This window comes from Branchiostoma belcheri, unplaced genomic scaffold (genome assembly GCF_001625305.1).
Source record: "Branchiostoma belcheri isolate BF01 breed outbred unplaced genomic scaffold, Haploidv18h27 scaffold17, whole genome shotgun sequence".
Taxonomy (NCBI): Eukaryota; Metazoa; Chordata; class Leptocardii; order Amphioxiformes; family Branchiostomatidae; genus Branchiostoma; species Branchiostoma belcheri.
This window is the reverse complement of record NW_017803157.1, coordinates 2,812,319-2,828,586: the sequence shown is the minus strand read 5'-3', so window position 1 is coordinate 2,828,586 and position 16,268 is coordinate 2,812,319. Positions and strand designations below refer to the sequence as shown.

At 39.9% G+C, this 16,268-nt stretch overlaps 2 protein-coding genes across 2 annotated transcripts in view; one reads left to right on the top strand and one right to left on the bottom strand.

Annotated features, from left to right (window-relative positions):
• The first annotated feature begins 188 nt into the window (after positions 1 to 188).
• On the top strand, positions 189 to 4,847 carry LOC109466642 (glutathione S-transferase-like). The gene is made up of 5 exons (XM_019764374.1): positions 189 to 685; positions 2,416 to 2,508; positions 3,560 to 3,675; positions 4,092 to 4,196; positions 4,590 to 4,847. The coding sequence occupies exons 1-5, from the start codon at positions 478 to 480 to the stop codon at positions 4,785 to 4,787; spliced, it is 720 nt and encodes a 239-aa protein (XP_019619933.1). The 5' UTR covers positions 189 to 477; the 3' UTR covers positions 4,788 to 4,847.
• Positions 4,848 to 6,353: 1,506 nt separating this feature from the next.
• The window catches only part of LOC109466759 (WD repeat and FYVE domain-containing protein 3-like), a 71,446-nt gene continuing 61,531 nt past the window's right edge, over positions 6,354 to 16,268 (bottom strand). Inside the window, exons 63-67 of the mRNA XM_019764582.1 lie at positions 12,980 to 13,193; positions 12,430 to 12,653; positions 11,433 to 11,544; positions 10,749 to 10,946; positions 6,354 to 10,256 (exon numbers count right to left, since the gene is read on the bottom strand). Of these exons, the coding sequence (XP_019620141.1) occupies positions 10,121 to 10,256; positions 10,749 to 10,946; positions 11,433 to 11,544; positions 12,430 to 12,653; positions 12,980 to 13,193 (884 nt within the window). The 3' untranslated portion in view covers positions 6,354 to 10,120. The remainder of the gene's footprint in view (positions 10,257 to 10,748; positions 10,947 to 11,432; positions 11,545 to 12,429; positions 12,654 to 12,979; positions 13,194 to 16,268) is intronic.

Here is a 16,268-nt window from a genome sequence, read left to right as displayed (position 1 = left end):
CGGGTTGTCTCCTTGAGGTCATCGTGCGTACGTATACGGTGGTGTTTTCTTATTTACCTCAGCGTCATAACAACGAAGTCAGGACAGAGTGATGTGAACAAACACGGTGTTGAAGGGAGGACAACGTCCTCTGTCACGCCTTGCCTGAGAAGGGATCCGGGACATTTGATCGGTTCAGCCCATTGTTGACCTGCGGTGCTATCGCTAGCCTGCTCTGTTTGGCATACACTGCCATAGCGACTTCCACACTACTTAAAGACTTGAGCAAACGCCCTCTTTCTCATTCACACTCGGTGAGTCCAGCGCTCTGTGAAGCCGGTCGCGGTATCACTGAACATTACTTTTACTACAAGCCTGTTGCAGCGTTTTCGTACCTCGCCTTTTGGACAAGTTAGTTGGATCTGTTGCCGGAAGGATCTGAAGAAAGTCGTTGTTGTTGTTATCAGAAGCTGTGCTAACTCGTGTAACGTGTAACTTATGGGTTGTGGAGCAAGTTCTAACACCGCACAGTCGGCGCCTCCTGCAGCAGCGAAAGCACAGCACAGCATGCCGCCCCCTAAGGTGAAACTTACCTACTTCGACTTCCGTGGACGGGCTGAGCCCATCAGGCTTCTTCTGGAGGCGGGCGGAGTCAAGTACGAGTTCAACGGGATCTCTCAGGACGAATGGAAAAATCTCAAACCAAGTAAGATCTTATATTTCTTTCGATCTATCTTTTTTTAATGAGTTGTTTATTGCAAATTGCATACAGACATTGACAAGAAAATGTGAGACTATTTGCTAACATGAAGTTCTACGTGTACGATATACTTATCAAACCTAGTATCTCTACTTAAATTTTAATGTCAATAGAGGTTATAAAACTCTTATGCGACTTTCCTCACTTCACTCAGGTGAGAATGAGTATGTCTATTGTCCGTGCATGCGTTTGTCCTCTGCGTTGGTGGAAAAAGAAGAGCGGCCAAAAGATACAGCATATGATATGCATGGAATATTATATGAAAGAACTCCATTTATAAAAAAAAAACTGGCGTATTTTCTTCGAGTAGAGCAGGTTTTGTTACGAAAACCATGTTTAGCAGAATATCGAGCATAAAAATTAAATATAGTGTCTTGAAAACACCAAAGCCTAACACTTTAGATGAATGGAAAAAAACCTTCAACTTTTGCGTGGGCCTCATGCACGATCATCAGCGGAAAATTTTAAACAATGGACTTTAATAAGAACATTTTCCACACTGGCAATGAAGGATAAGGGGGACTGGCGGAAATTTACGGGTAGAAAACGTACATTATCATATTGCAATCTAGTAGCGTAGTTTCTCCTTGGAAAAACTCTATCGCTATCTCTGGTGGTGTAGAATAACGCTATTTCATCATTGTTTGCGCGGCTGTCAGTTCCATGACTGGCATGACCACTGCATGGAACCTCTCTTTGTCTCACCTTTACTCGTGCATTTTATCTCCATGGGAACGTACAAACATTTGTACTTATTGGTTACCTAACGTGGTCCGCTAATGTTGACAAATGGACAAAGGGTGCTCTTTAAACAAACGATGATAGACTTATTTTGAAAACAGAGTAACCACGGACGTCCCAAATGTTATCATTGCTATTGACCGTCGATAAGGGTGTGGCATTTTACATTCACCAGTCATGGACTTGCTGGTTACTTTGCGGTTTTAATCAATGTCATTATATGGATGACATCCTCTGGGAACCCAAAAACCTATGCGAGTGTGTGAATAAATAGTTTGGCAAAAAAGTTGCCCTTATTATGAAATCTACGTGGTCATGAAGGATGAACAAACACTCGTATATGGTATGACGAATAGTAGACTCTTCATATTCATTTCTTCACATTTTCTTCTCTTCCTTTGGAACTTATTGTGTCATTCTACGACATTTGTATCGCTTTCCAACATTTTTTTTGCAATATACGGCATATATTTGCTCATTTTGCAGCTGCTTTATACGATTTACAGTATGGTCGAAATCTTAAAGGACGAATTGCAAAATGAATGACGCTCCTTTTCTACATATGCAGTCATCCAAATGAATGAATGACCTAGTTCTTAGTTTGGAAGCTTTCAGTGGTAGCGTTTACTTCTTCTTCTACTACTACTACTACTACTACTACTACTACTACTACTACTACTACTACTACTACTACTACTGCCTCTACTACTACTACTACTACTACTACTACTCACTACTATACTACTACTACTACTACTACTACCTCTACTACTACTACTACTATACTACTACTACTTTGAGATTCTTAACGGCAATGTTACAACAAGTGTAACGATGATGTTCCAGCAGCTTTGACAGTAATGTTACAGCAATTTTACACCAATGTAACGCCACGCGAGTTATAGCTCTGACCTGACTTTGTTTCCCCCCTCCAGTGGCCATCACAGGAGGACTGCCTATCCTGGAGATTAACGACAAGCCGCTGGGAGAGAGTCTGGCTATCGGCAGATTCGTCGCAAGAATGCACGGTACGTTTCAAGAAATACACCTTAAATGCTTAAATTTAAAATGATGTTAAGTTTATATTTTGTCAGACCCTTACCTCTTCCCTCATGATCTCAATGAAAAGCGGCTTGCAGGCTGATTTGAGCATCTCATGAATAAAGAATAGGTCAAGCAAACAAAATGGCTTTTGAAACAACAAAAGTACATTGAGTTGCACATAGGGATTTTCTTCTGACACTAACAAATAGATACTACTGAACTTAGTAGTAAAAGTGTATGGACAAATCGATATGATGACTTTTATGTATCGCTTACTACTCAGTCTGGTATGTATGGTACTTATGGTCCTAATGTTTAGATTTAGACTTAGACCAGCTGGCTTTGAGGCTCCCGTTGAAACACGATATTCCTAAGGTTTAGACACAACAAAGTACAACAAGAGCTTCTAAATAGTAAACACACTGGTGGCAGTCCTTTGCAATCGTATGTTGATAAATAAACAAGTTGCGTTTAACGTACTGTTTGCATAATATCATTCTAAAGCCTTAACTAAGTTTATATGCCTTTCCTCGTTTGAATGACTTACATTATTGTGAATCTTCATACATAACACGAAAAAAAAGTACGCCATTGAAAATCGAAGGAGTAGAACACACGCATGTACCTACATGTATTGCCACTTAAAACATCTGAAAGTTCACAAAATCTATCCAGTTGCTTGAGTAACGATTTTTATCTGTATCTGTATAGCCGGTATAACCGCCTTTCGGCGTAACAGACCAGCTTCGCAGGCACGCGGCGCGGCGGCAGCTGGCTATATCACACCGATCGACTTGTTGAACTTCTAGCTCTAGACATTGTTTAAAGCTATCTTATGACAATGCCCCTACTGTACTTGGTTACAGTGAGTTCCTAGGAAAGAATGAATTCTTGAACACCTCAATCCTTGGTTGATAACTCTGGTACTTGAAGGCAGTGGCTATTTCTTGTTCTCTTCTGGGCTGATATTAGGTACTAAGTAGTTGGGACGTCCATCAGTTTTATGTCTAACCCCAATGTGTCTTCTCCCTCTAGATATGACAGGAGCAAATAACTTCGACGCGGCGTGCTGTGACATGATCGTGGACACAGTGAACGAGATCTTCTTCCAAAAGATGGCACCTATAATGTTCATGCCTGAAGAGGAAAGGGTGAGTTATCCAACTGCACCTTGTTTACCCGGAATCTTCCTATTCAGTTTTACCTGAAGTTCAGTTCTTTAAAATGCCAATAGGTGGTGACTTGTTACCTTCGCCAAGAAGGGTATTTTTCGGTGGCGTTTGTGTGTGTGTGTGTGTGTGTGTGTGTGTGTGTGTGTGTGTGTGTGTGTGTGTGTGTGTGTCTGTCGTGTGTGTGATCTGTCTTCCAAGGCTTACATGGATTGTCTTGATATTTGGTATGTGGGTAGTAGATTTTGAGCCCGCTGGCGGATTGTTTATCAAACGTTCACCGTTCTAGTCCCCTTGCATTTTGGCTCAGATCCGCAGAACTGTTTTGTTCTTTAGCCTTCGCGATAAGAAATCTTGTGAGATAAATGCTAACGAAGGATTGTTTACCGCTTTTTCAGCCGCCGGCCCTCAAGACACTTGTGGAAGAGTACATGCCGGCAAAGTTCGCCATCCTGCAGAAGTTTGCCGACAAGAACAACAACGGCTACTTTGTCGGAAACAAGGTAAGATGGCTATACATCTCTCTTACGTCTGTCGTAAGGATTATCGCATGGACGTCTTTGACTACCATATTGTGGGCTTTAGTGAACAATTAAACTGTTCTCCAACCCTAAGAAATAAGCCTCGTCGGAATTTTCAACCGAATCTCTCGGTCTTCATCAGCTTTCTGACCAAAGAAGCAAAGACACGTGATTTTCCCACGTGTAATGCCAACACTGGGTCAGAGTTTGTCGGAAGTCGTTACCGCCCCCCTCCAACCTTCTCTTAACCGGGACGCGGGGCGGTACCGACTTCCGACGACATTTGAACCAGTTCTGACGATTCGTATAGAAAAGTAGGCGTGACCTAGATGTGTGACAGGGTTTTAACACAGTGTCTATGTTTAACTCCTGCAGATCACGTGGGCAGATATCTACTTCTTCGCCATCTTTGACCTGATGAACGCCCACCTCCCGGCGGAGGCCTGTGAGATGATCAAGGGCAAGTTCGTCGAGCCCTGCCCGTCCTTCCAGAAGATCCTCCACAACGTCAAGAACAACCCCGGCATCGCCGCCTACCTGAAGAACAGAGAACCGCCGGTCACCGACGCGTAGTTGTGACCATTAGAGTTCTCCTCCGTGCGATCACATTCGTTTTTTTTTTAAATTCCAACATGTAATCATCAGACGTGGTGACGGCACACTCAAGTTTTTCAACTTATATTAATGCCGCCACCAACACAGGGGACAAATACATGACAGGACAGTACTCATTTTCACCTGAGTTAAGTGAGGAAAGTTGTGTAAAGTGCCTTTCCCAAGGGCACAAGATCGGTGGCATGTCAGGACTCGAACCCGGGACCTCTAGGTTCCGAGTCGCGCAAAACCCCAAATGAACATATTCTTCACCGCTAAACCTCTCTAATCTGTAAGTTTAACCACCTAAAAAACACACGACGTAATTGTGGAATCAAAAACATCATATTCTTTAAGCACGTAAAGGGGAAATCGAGATTCTATATATTGTATATATTTGTCAAGATAGGCACGTTATTTTTTCACGACGTTATGCCTGCTAGAAAATAATTTCATAGAATTTTGCCAACATATTAGAACCTTTATGTCTTGATTTGATTTTGATGCACATCAATGTATGTCACAAAAATGTCACGTTTGTATCTATATAAAAAAAGAGTATATTAAAGACAATACTAAAGAAATACATCGGATTGTCCACTGTAAAAAGTGACTCCATCACATGCTCTATTTTAATATTGTATCAATATTGATATCTTCATGTAACAGTTGGTATGGACTCCACAAGTGCGGGGCTTATCATATGTCCTCACCAGTTGTATGTTTGTTTGTTTGTGTCACCCTCCATTCCATTTGTCACAAAATTTTCTAAGAATAAAAACTGGAATGTAAGACCTGTTCACGTGTGTGCGTATGTGTATTTCAAGCAAATTTGGACCGATTGTGGATTACAAAATGACACTGAAATTTGGGTGTGAACGTCATCCACAAAATTACTGGGTATGACCTTAATAATGTTTCCACATGTTTCAAAAAGAGAGAAGAAAGGGCAACTAACAGTAGATGATAGGTAGTATATAGTATTGTTGTAATGTATATATAGATTCTTATCACTTTGCATTAGAATATAGCGTTTCAGTATGAAATACTCATGTTTTTGCATACTGCATGTCCTCTTGTGCATTTAGCCCATCTGGGCAAGAACATGCAATAAAGATTCATATCATATCATATCATATTACCGATGCAATAGCTCAATTGGTAGAGTGCTCGCTTTGTAACCGGGAGGTCGTGAGTTCAAACCCCGGCCGGGTCATACCAAAGACTTTAAAAATGGTACACACTTCTTTCTCTGCTTAGCACTCAGCACATACATTTTTTGTATGAAAAAGAGTGTGGGAAGGTCAATTAAACACACAGCACTACCAGCGGACTATCCCCCTGCTGTAGTGCATTGCACAATTGTGTGTCGCCCAAGGGCTACGAAATGGAGATGGGCACCACCCTACTCTCGGGCAAGAGCACGGGAAACCTTCTTCTTCTTCATATCATATCATATCATAGCATATCATATCAATAAATGAAATACCCAGGGGTACTAAAATACCAGTGAATACAGAGAGAATAGGCGCTGGTTAGAAGTTTGCATTGTTTATTTCTTCCTGATTTCTTCATTATGTAACACCAGCCAATGATAGCCTTACTACTACCAGTAAGTACAGTACTGTACAGGGCTTCAAGCAACGCATCCGGGGCAATATCATACTACACACGGGTAAACGTTTCTTGCACTTCCTTTTTCACCATTTTGCATTCACAGAAAACGATTGAGACAAGTTGTAAAATTTCTTACATCCCCTTTCCACTGGTGACCAAAGATTTGACAGATCAGTCAACGAATTTCACAAATTACGAACAAATCGTTTACATTTTGTGCATTTTGTTGCACTTCGTTTTTCATTTGCATTCACAGAAAACGATTGAGACAAGTTGTAAGATTTCTTACACCCCCTTTCTACTGGCAAGCAAAGATTTGACTGATCACTCAAATGAATTTCACAGATTAAGAACAAATATTTTACGTTTTGTGCATTTTGTTGCCTTTTATATCTTGCATCATACCCCAATGATAAAACCAAGAGTCGCAAATCTACTTTTTGTTGCTCTGCCCAATGGAAAGGGGGTTTAACCTGGTCATGACATTTTTCACAGTGACAAAAGAAAATCGTATAACTCTATGTTTGCATCGTCTCTGTGCAGAAACTGATCTCTGATACTCAACATTTACATGAAAAATCGTGACATGAAGGTACATGAATGTACACCTCACATCAAAATAAATACTCTCAACTCTACAGTGTAAGGCAGAGCTTATACAATATTAGAAATAAATGGGGGATAGAAACATAACCAAGAGAAAAGTTCAAGTAATGGCATTAAATGTCAATATCAGACAGATTTTGTCATCCATGAATATTTTTCCTTTCGCCATGAAATTGTATAGATGCCTGTAACGTTCCATACTTCTACTGCCCATCTTAATCATGATGTCCATGTAGCTTGTACAATTGTTTGAAGAAAACAATACTGACAAATACTATCCTATGTTGATAATGTTACATCCTATAAGTTAATGTTATACTTGTAAGGGTCTGTTTAAAATTTCCAACAATAACAATAAAGTGTTTTTTCCCTTTAGAGAGTTGACGCTCACCCATTAATTTTAATCTTTCCATCCATGAATATTGACTAAACTTTCACTGAAAGAAAAGTTATCATTTGGTCTAGGAAATATCATACTATACCATATGGTAAAGACTAACGTCAATACTGACATTCTGAGAAAAAACAACTTAAATACATGTATATCCAAATGATGCCCAGCACCAAGTAAAGTTGGGAACTAACTTTTTTGGAACATCACACTTAATAACTGTACATAAGTCTAACATCTTAGTAAATATGATCTGGTGCATGTAAATAACATTGACACACAAAGTCTGTATGTTACAAAATATACATGAATCATAACTACATAACATAATAGTATTGTACATAGAACTGAATACATATTTATAGTTTTGTAAATACAAACATGAGTAACGAGTACATAATTGCAGCATAGTCTAATAAAAGCTTATTAATATGAAAAATTGTTTGTAATGCACTAGAAACTTCTTCAGTACCAGCATATTTGCTATGTGACCATGGAAGCCATTGTCAATGTTGTTTCTTCTATCTACCAATAAATAGAGAAGACAACTTTAGAATTTGCAAGTTGCTCCTGAAGCAAAGTATATCTTACTTATAAACTATCATGTAGCACTGAATATTAGTTTGAACTGGAAATAAATATTTTAGCCATACTGGCAGCAGAGTTTGGACAATCGTCAGATATAGGAAATCGCGATTTCTGACAAATAGAATGAGGATTGTGACAGACCAAAAAAACAACAACAAACAAACATAATACAGGTACTTTGAAAGTTTTCTGTCACAAATAAAAGCCTTCATAATCAGAAATAGTTAAAAAGGCTTCTCCGTAACTAAAATCTGGAATCTGAATTTTCCCTTATGTTTGCAGTAAGGCACCCCCTCACCCAAATGTTAGTTAGTCTACAGGTATAGGCTTCTTTAGATTTGACATTGTTTTTGTTGAAACAGATAAGGCTCTTGTATTTCTGGTTTTAGTATTTTCAACTTGCAGATTCTTGCTTAATTGAGAAACAGCAGTATAATTAATAATACTGTAATATTATCAAGTCAGCTGCTATTTTCAAAAAACAGAATGCAGAAACTGTGGCTACAACTTTTGGCCAGGTCTTTTATATGTCATGCAAGTATACTTGACAAATTCTACCCAGCAACATGACTACACCAGTACCAAGACTGCAATGCGATGGGCAAAGCATGAATAGATAAAATTAGTGGAGTACAATCTATATACACACAAGTTGCAATTTTGCACTATACATGTACATTATCTTACACAAGTCGGAAGTACTGTGAAGTTACACTTTAGCTCCTTGATCTATGCATTCACACTTACACTCCAAACACCACCTAGAATAACAACTTTGCATTGTGCTGCTTGAATTCTTAATCTTAGTATACTATTTTCATAACATTGCCCTTGAAAAGGTCACATGGAAATCTGCACTTTGACCTTCATAATCTGCATAAATTAATTCCCTGGGCTATGATTGGTCAACTACAAGTATATATGCAAATCAACTCACTGATATCCATACCAGATACTATATCAGGTATTACAACAAGCAGCAGAGCAAATATGATGACTTTGTGGCAGATACACCTTAAATTGTTAAGCCAAAACTTAAGGATTTTGTACACAACTGGTACAGATTTAAGTTGTTCATGAAATGGGACCGAACAGACAATCTTTGTTGAAACAATTGAATCGCACCGTGCTCTCAGTTTAGTCTGCTACTTCTACATCTGAAACTTCCCAATCAGAAGTATTTCCTGACATTTAGTAGTCATTTGAGGCTATGGTTATTTTTTTTACCTGTGTTAGTTCATTTGTTAGTAGGGTTTGATGGCGAGAAGCTTAATTTGTAATCCATTTTGGCCCTAACAAGAAGGAAATTGTGCCCCCTAGTAACTTACTTTCCAACTGCAGATTACAAGTATTTGTGATTTCTATGCAAAAACAACTGCTATTTTGTTGGAAAGGTTTGTTTATACTTTAATAATAATTTGCTTTAGTTTTGTTATCAATAGTATCAGGGATGTACAAGTGCATGGGCACTCAATTATTATCCTTTTTCATCTGCACATTTTCTGACAATATTTGGCTTAAGTGGACACACAACACCAGGAAATACTAAGAAGGGAAGGGTGCAGATTTAATTTGCTGTAGGGAAGCCATCATTTCTACTTTAGTTCCCTTTTAAAACTAATCCTCTCTAGAGAAGAATTTTACAACAACTTCTTGTGCCACCCTAATACATGTAAGCTGAGAGTGGCAAATTGAAATACTGACATTTTTCGTGTCTATATTATATCATTATACTCCCAAATAATTGTTTAAGTTCACTTAGCATAAATAGAGTACAATCTACAAGCACAAAAAGTTAATCTTCAGTCTCCAAATATTCCGACTGGACATTATTTATTTACAAATTTCATTGGGGTACCCTACTCATCCCTGGCAAGGAAATGGTTGGGTCCACCAGAGCTATTTTGGACCGTATAACACAAAATCACACACAAAGAGGAACTCACAATCATATCACTGTTAATATCATACATTTAGTTGAGTTCACTTCCGGTTCCTTTAATTCTACCCTCTCGGATTAAAATGGAATTGTCCGACTCGCAGTCATGCACCATCTACTGAGACTGAACCATTACCCTGCAGGGGTGGGTAGGTTGGGATGATGATGGTGTCACCACCAGGCGGCCTCGGTCTTGACCAGTGCCTCGGAGGCGTGTTGGACAGTCAGGATCTTGTAGCAGGCCTGGCAGACGCGTACAGGGGTCGTGATACGTAGGCTGCGGATCTCCGTCTGGTAATGACTGCACCTGGGGGACAAGATTACGTTAAATCGTGAATATACTGGGGGTTATGAAATCTAACACACACACAGACACAACACACACACACACGAACACTCACACACTGACACAACACACACACACACACACACACACACACACACACACACACACACACACACACACACAGACACACACACACACACTGACACACACATACACACACACAGCCACACACATACACAGACACACAGAGACACACAGACACACACATACACGCATGCGCGCGCACACACACACAGACGCACAAACAGACCAAAAACAATACTTCCATTTTTCATGGAGGAAACAAAGGCTCAAACAAACAAACAAACAAACCTGGCACAGAAGACCTGCCCACAGTTGCGACAGTGGTGCTTTCTCTCTGTGAGGCTGAACCTGAGCCCATATACACACACACACACACAGACCAAAAACAATACTTCCATTTTTCATGGAGGCTCAAACAAACAAACAAACCTGGCACAGAAGACCTGCCCACAGTTGCGACAGTGATGCTTCCTCTCGGTGAGGCTGAACCTCAGCCCACACGCCGTACAACTGTCCACCCCCTCGTCCTTGGTCCAGTTGTCCGTCATCACCCGACCAGGCTGCTCGGCAACAGACCAGCTGTAGACCCTCCCCCGAGCATCGCCTACAAACACCCTTGTATGGTCCCTGTGAAATTTAAAGGTGCAAGACCATCAATAAACTCTTCTTGAACTTTGTAGTTTCATCTAGTAAGCATCACCTACAAACGCCCTTGTATGGTCCCTGGAAAGGGAACAAAACCATCAATAAAATCTTCTTGAACTTTGTAGTTTCATCTAGTAAGCATCACCTACGAACACCCTTGTATGGTCCCTGTGAAAAGGGGCAAAACCATCAATAACTCTTCTTGTTTAATAAGCAAACCTCCCTGATTCGAGCATCACCTATGACTTGCATGGTCCCTGGAAAGGGAGCAAAATATCAATAAACTGTTCTGGTTTCATTCAAGCAAACCTCCTTGATTTGAGCATCACCTACGACTTGTATGGTCCCAGAGTCTTTTTATTCCCAACGCTTGCATCAGGTTTGGCGTCCCATATAATCAAATCAACATGCCCTAAGACTAGTAAGAGTGAGTTTAAAAATAGTGGAAGTGAAGCGTGAAAGACTTACTTGGATGTGGCCAGTGCAGTGACAGCCGCTGGCTCATGGTTGTCCCGTCTGTCGTAAGCTGTGTGCATGGTCAACTTGCTTCTGAACACCAGCTGTCTCTGCCATTTAAAACCTGAAACAACACAGAAAAAAATTTTCTTTCTTTAGAATATTCTGTTGAGTACACCACATGTTGAACCGGTGCAAGTGGGTAGAGTGCTCGCCTTGCATTCGGTAGGTCGTGAGTTCGATCCTCGGCCGAGTCATACCAAAGACTTTAAAAATGGTACATACTGCTTTCTCTGCTTAGCACTCAGCATTTCGGGAAGAGTATGGGAGTTAAACACACACCACTACCAGTGGACTAGCCCCCTGCTGTAGTGACTGCTGTGTGTGGCCCAGGGCTAATGAACATGCCTTATGCATCACTTGACACAGGAAGGCTCTTTAACTTTAACTTTAACATGTTGAGCTTCAGCATGTAGACTGAAGAAATTATCCAAAGAACAAATCCTTACTCTCCACATGTACATGTAGAAGTAGCTATAGTAGGCATCCTTCCATATGGAGAATGATGATGTTAGCACTTTACATTTTGTACAATGTAAGTTTGATGCTGTGTCCATGCGTAGCATCTGTACATGTACCATCTTTATATTCATTAGCATTGAGAAATATACTAGGTAGTAATACACGGGCAAGTTCAAAGTGATAAGTAAAAATTACTTCTCCTTGCTTTGACTGGAACTGAGCACAACTTCTAAAAGACAACCTTAGGCTTATATTCTACTCAATAAAGTTAGGCTTATATTCTACTCAATTCAAGCTAGTGTGTTACGCCAAAAGGCGGTTATACCGGCTATACCGATACAGATACAGAAAGTGACGTGCTACATGAAGTAGTAGCTATTCGACAGATAGCAGTAGTGAGTACATATCTCAATATCATGAATTTCATCATGTTGCTGGCATTATGAAGTGATAGATGGGGAGAGACGATATAGCTCCAGCTACTGACCTGGTCTGAGTCCGCTGTGTTTTCTCTGATTAGTGACTTGCTGAGGCTCTGCTGGTTTCTGACTCTCCACTGTTTTCTGTACTTCAGCTGTGTCTTGTAACTTGTGTGGCTCCTGGGCCTTGGTAGGTTTCACCGACTTGATAGCTTCTGCCACGTCCTTGTCCGTTACGATAACAAAGTCTTCTGGAGATGACCAGTTGTCTGCTACAGAGGCTGTTGTGTTCCTGTTGGGAAACAAAAAAAAAATAGTCACTTTTCGTCCTTTTACACTATTTTCTGAAATATTCTTCTGCATTTGAGGGCTTAAGAGTCAGAAAAAATGTTTTATATCCTGAGCAGCGGTTAATGAAAATAAGGTGGGTTTTTGTTAGGGTCAGTTGGGAAACTAGAAAGTTATATGATATTACAACAGTTACTGTAAGACGTTATACCTGATATCACAGCAGCATTGGGGCTAGACAAGGCAATGGAAGACTAAAGGCAATGCGACAACACCGTAAAGCGTATGACAAATGTATCATATTAAGATTTGACTCCAAAGCTTCCATACTGTTCATTGTTGTCGGCATCTCTTCCCGACTTGGGAGCTCCGGCCACCAGTTCTGGAGGGAGGGCGCTTCCAAACGAGATCTTCCCCCCCGCGCCCGCCCATCTTCTGTTGTCCTCCAGCTTCTGATCTTTGGTTGGTTCCTCGGCGGTGATGGTGTCCTGGGAGGTCACCGATTCATCGTCAGAGTTGCTGCTCTCCAGATCTTCATCGGTTACTGAGTGTTTTAATAGTAGCGGGAGTGGAAAAAACATCATGATTTTACATGTACCTATGGATGTCTGTAAATGTTTGAGTTCTTTCAATAAAGCTAGCCTTGTATTCTATTGTTTTGGTCGATTTGTTTATTTATTTCAATTCAATTGTAACATGACAATACACTGGCCACCCAGGCAGCATGGCTGATTTTGGGTGCCAAACAATACAAAGATTAAACATACACAATATAACATACTAAATTAAATAAATACAGTAAACTAATGACATGTTATTTCTTGCTAAGTCTTTGTGTTACGTTATTATTTTGCATTTCTTTATCATTTTGCATTACTTTACTTTATCATCTTATTGTTAATATATGTTATAATCATTATTGTCATTAGCGTTTTTGTTGCAATTCTTCCTATTGTTATTCAGTTGGTATTAAGTTAGTAATTTGGTCAGGGAGCTTAAAAGGATACTCCTGTTTTCCCATGGTCATTTACATGTATGTAATAAAGTTGAAATAGATGAAATGAATAAAATGATTATCTACCCACCTGGTCGAGTGACCGGCCCCAACCCTTGTGTTGGAATAAAGTACATTTTACTATCACAATGATGATTACTACCAACACAGATGAACTTTCATGAAAACCTAAGATTATCTACTCTCCAAGCAGAGGTTTGAGTTTGGGGTGTATTTAGCATGTTTTTAGGCTTTTTTTATTTCACTCCATACTTTAGTATGGAGGGAAATACTGTTTTTACTGATGATTCTCCTCCTCCTTCTTCTTCTCCTCCTGCCATTTCTTTAAATTGATTCAATTCCTTCATTTTTGGGCCAAACGACCTGGAATTTCGTATAAAGGTAGAGTGGGTAAATACCCCTAGGCGTTTTTTATTTTTTTTGATACAAGCTTTTACAATCGTTTTATTTGCGTTTTTAGCTGTTCCCATAGGAAAGTACTGTGGGGCGTACGCGCGTGACGTAATAAGAAAGGAATTCGGGGGCGGGCCCAAATATGGGCATGCAAGCATGAACCTGACGCAGCCTAATCTTTTCTTCTTGCTGATTGGCTGTTGGATTTGATTGGATTAACTCAATTAACACCTGTTCAAAGCCATTCCATTTTGACAGTATGAACTCAAGTGTTTTGGTAGGTACAGCACAGGCCACGAAATACGCATCAATTTTCGAGGGACGTTCTGCGGGAGAGTGCAGGACGCTGTGCGGGACTTCCCTCGGGAGAGTGCGGGACGTCCTCCGGGAGAGTGCGATACGTTCTGCGGGAGAGTGCGGTACGTCCAGCGGGAGAGTGCGGTACGTTCTGCGGGAGCCAGACATTTTGCTCTTCTCTGTTGGAACAACGCAAGTTGGAGGTCAATGACCTGCGCCCGGCGTGTAAACAAGATTGGACAGGGAGCGGCTGTAATATCAAAGGAGCCGGCGGCTTCTGCTAGCCGGGTTGATAGTTAAGTAACATCAAGGTGGTTCAAAAGCAAACCTGATAAAGAAGGAAACCCCGTAGTTAATAGTTGAAAGTCTTGGTGGCTTGAGGCGATCGATACCGCCATGCTGTTTACTTTATATGACATACAATGCAGTGAGTGATGTGTATCGCAACGAGTTAGCTCGGTTGGTAACGCGCCAGACGGCAATCCCAGAAATTGTGAGTTCGAACCCCAGTGCATCGGATATTAACATTTTAAACAATTTTATCATTTTTAACAATTTTATCAGTTTTAACAATTTTATCAGTTTTAACAATTTTAACAATCCTGACTATTTTAACTATTCAACTATTTTTTTTGATTTTCGTTGTTTTGCTTTTAACATTCAAAAACTGATTGTTCTTACTCAAGAATGTCAATAACTTAGAATGTTAGTCTTTTGTATTTTTCCAACATACAAACCAAAATCACTTTGATGTTGTCATAAAAGTATGGAGCTGACAAGAGAGAATGAGTACGGTACTCTGCCAGTGTGAAGAATCTACAGAGGTATTACCAGTCACTAGTAGCAAGAGATAGACCACATTGAATGATGACGATGAGGACGAATCATATGGAGTACTATCATAGCTTAGTACAGAAATTCTACTGCTTTACTTTACTTTACTTTCTTTCACTCTGTACATGCAATTAGCTCACTGGCATGATTTTAAAAATAAAGGTTATGATAATCATATTATATGTATAGCTTATTCAATGTATGGCTTCATAGTTTATGTGATTGTTAATAAGGCCATGTTGTATTTGATTGTATGGATGGCATCTGTGCGCGCATCGGTTTTCGTTAATTTAAAACTAAGTTTACGACATTCATACAAAACATCTGGAAACTAAGCAAACATACTCTGTAATTGATTACTGTAATTCCCGATTTTTTTTCACTGTACCGCAACGTAACGCAAGCAGGAGGTCAATGTTCACGGTTTTCACTGTCACCTCTGTACCGTGAACTTATCTTTACAGTTAGGAAATAATTCCTGGACTTTCTTTTTCCTGCAACTGTCACCACCGTGAATATAGTAGTTCCGTGAACATGTCCATGTTTCTCAGACCGTGAAAATTTTGCTACCGTTAGTAGTAGTTGCAATTTCGTCATTAGTAGTATTTAGATACCTGCAATATGTAACTTTGAAATTGAGATAAGTGTAAAGTAAAGCTGTCGAGATTTAAAGTGCTTGTCGTTGTATCTTTGTAAAAAAAAGGGAGATAATGGCCAAGTGCCATTTTTGTAAATATCTGTCGAGATTCAAAAAGCTTGTCCTTGTATGATTGCAGTATGATTTATTCAGAATCTTCTATTTTTGTATGGGGAGGGAGATGGAGTGAAATATTACATTTGCTCCGAAGCAAATGTTGGCCTTTCTAGTTTAAACAATAAACTAGAAAGGTAACATTTGCAAAGCAAATGCAAAATGTTTACCTTCAGTCTGCTCTGTTAACTCTTACTCAAACACATTCATACATACATAAATGGTCAGACAGGAGTCTAAATCCCTCCTGCCATAAAATTGCAACATGATGTAACCAAACACTAGTTACCATGGTAACAGACAGTCTGGTTCAGGTCATTGACCTTTTT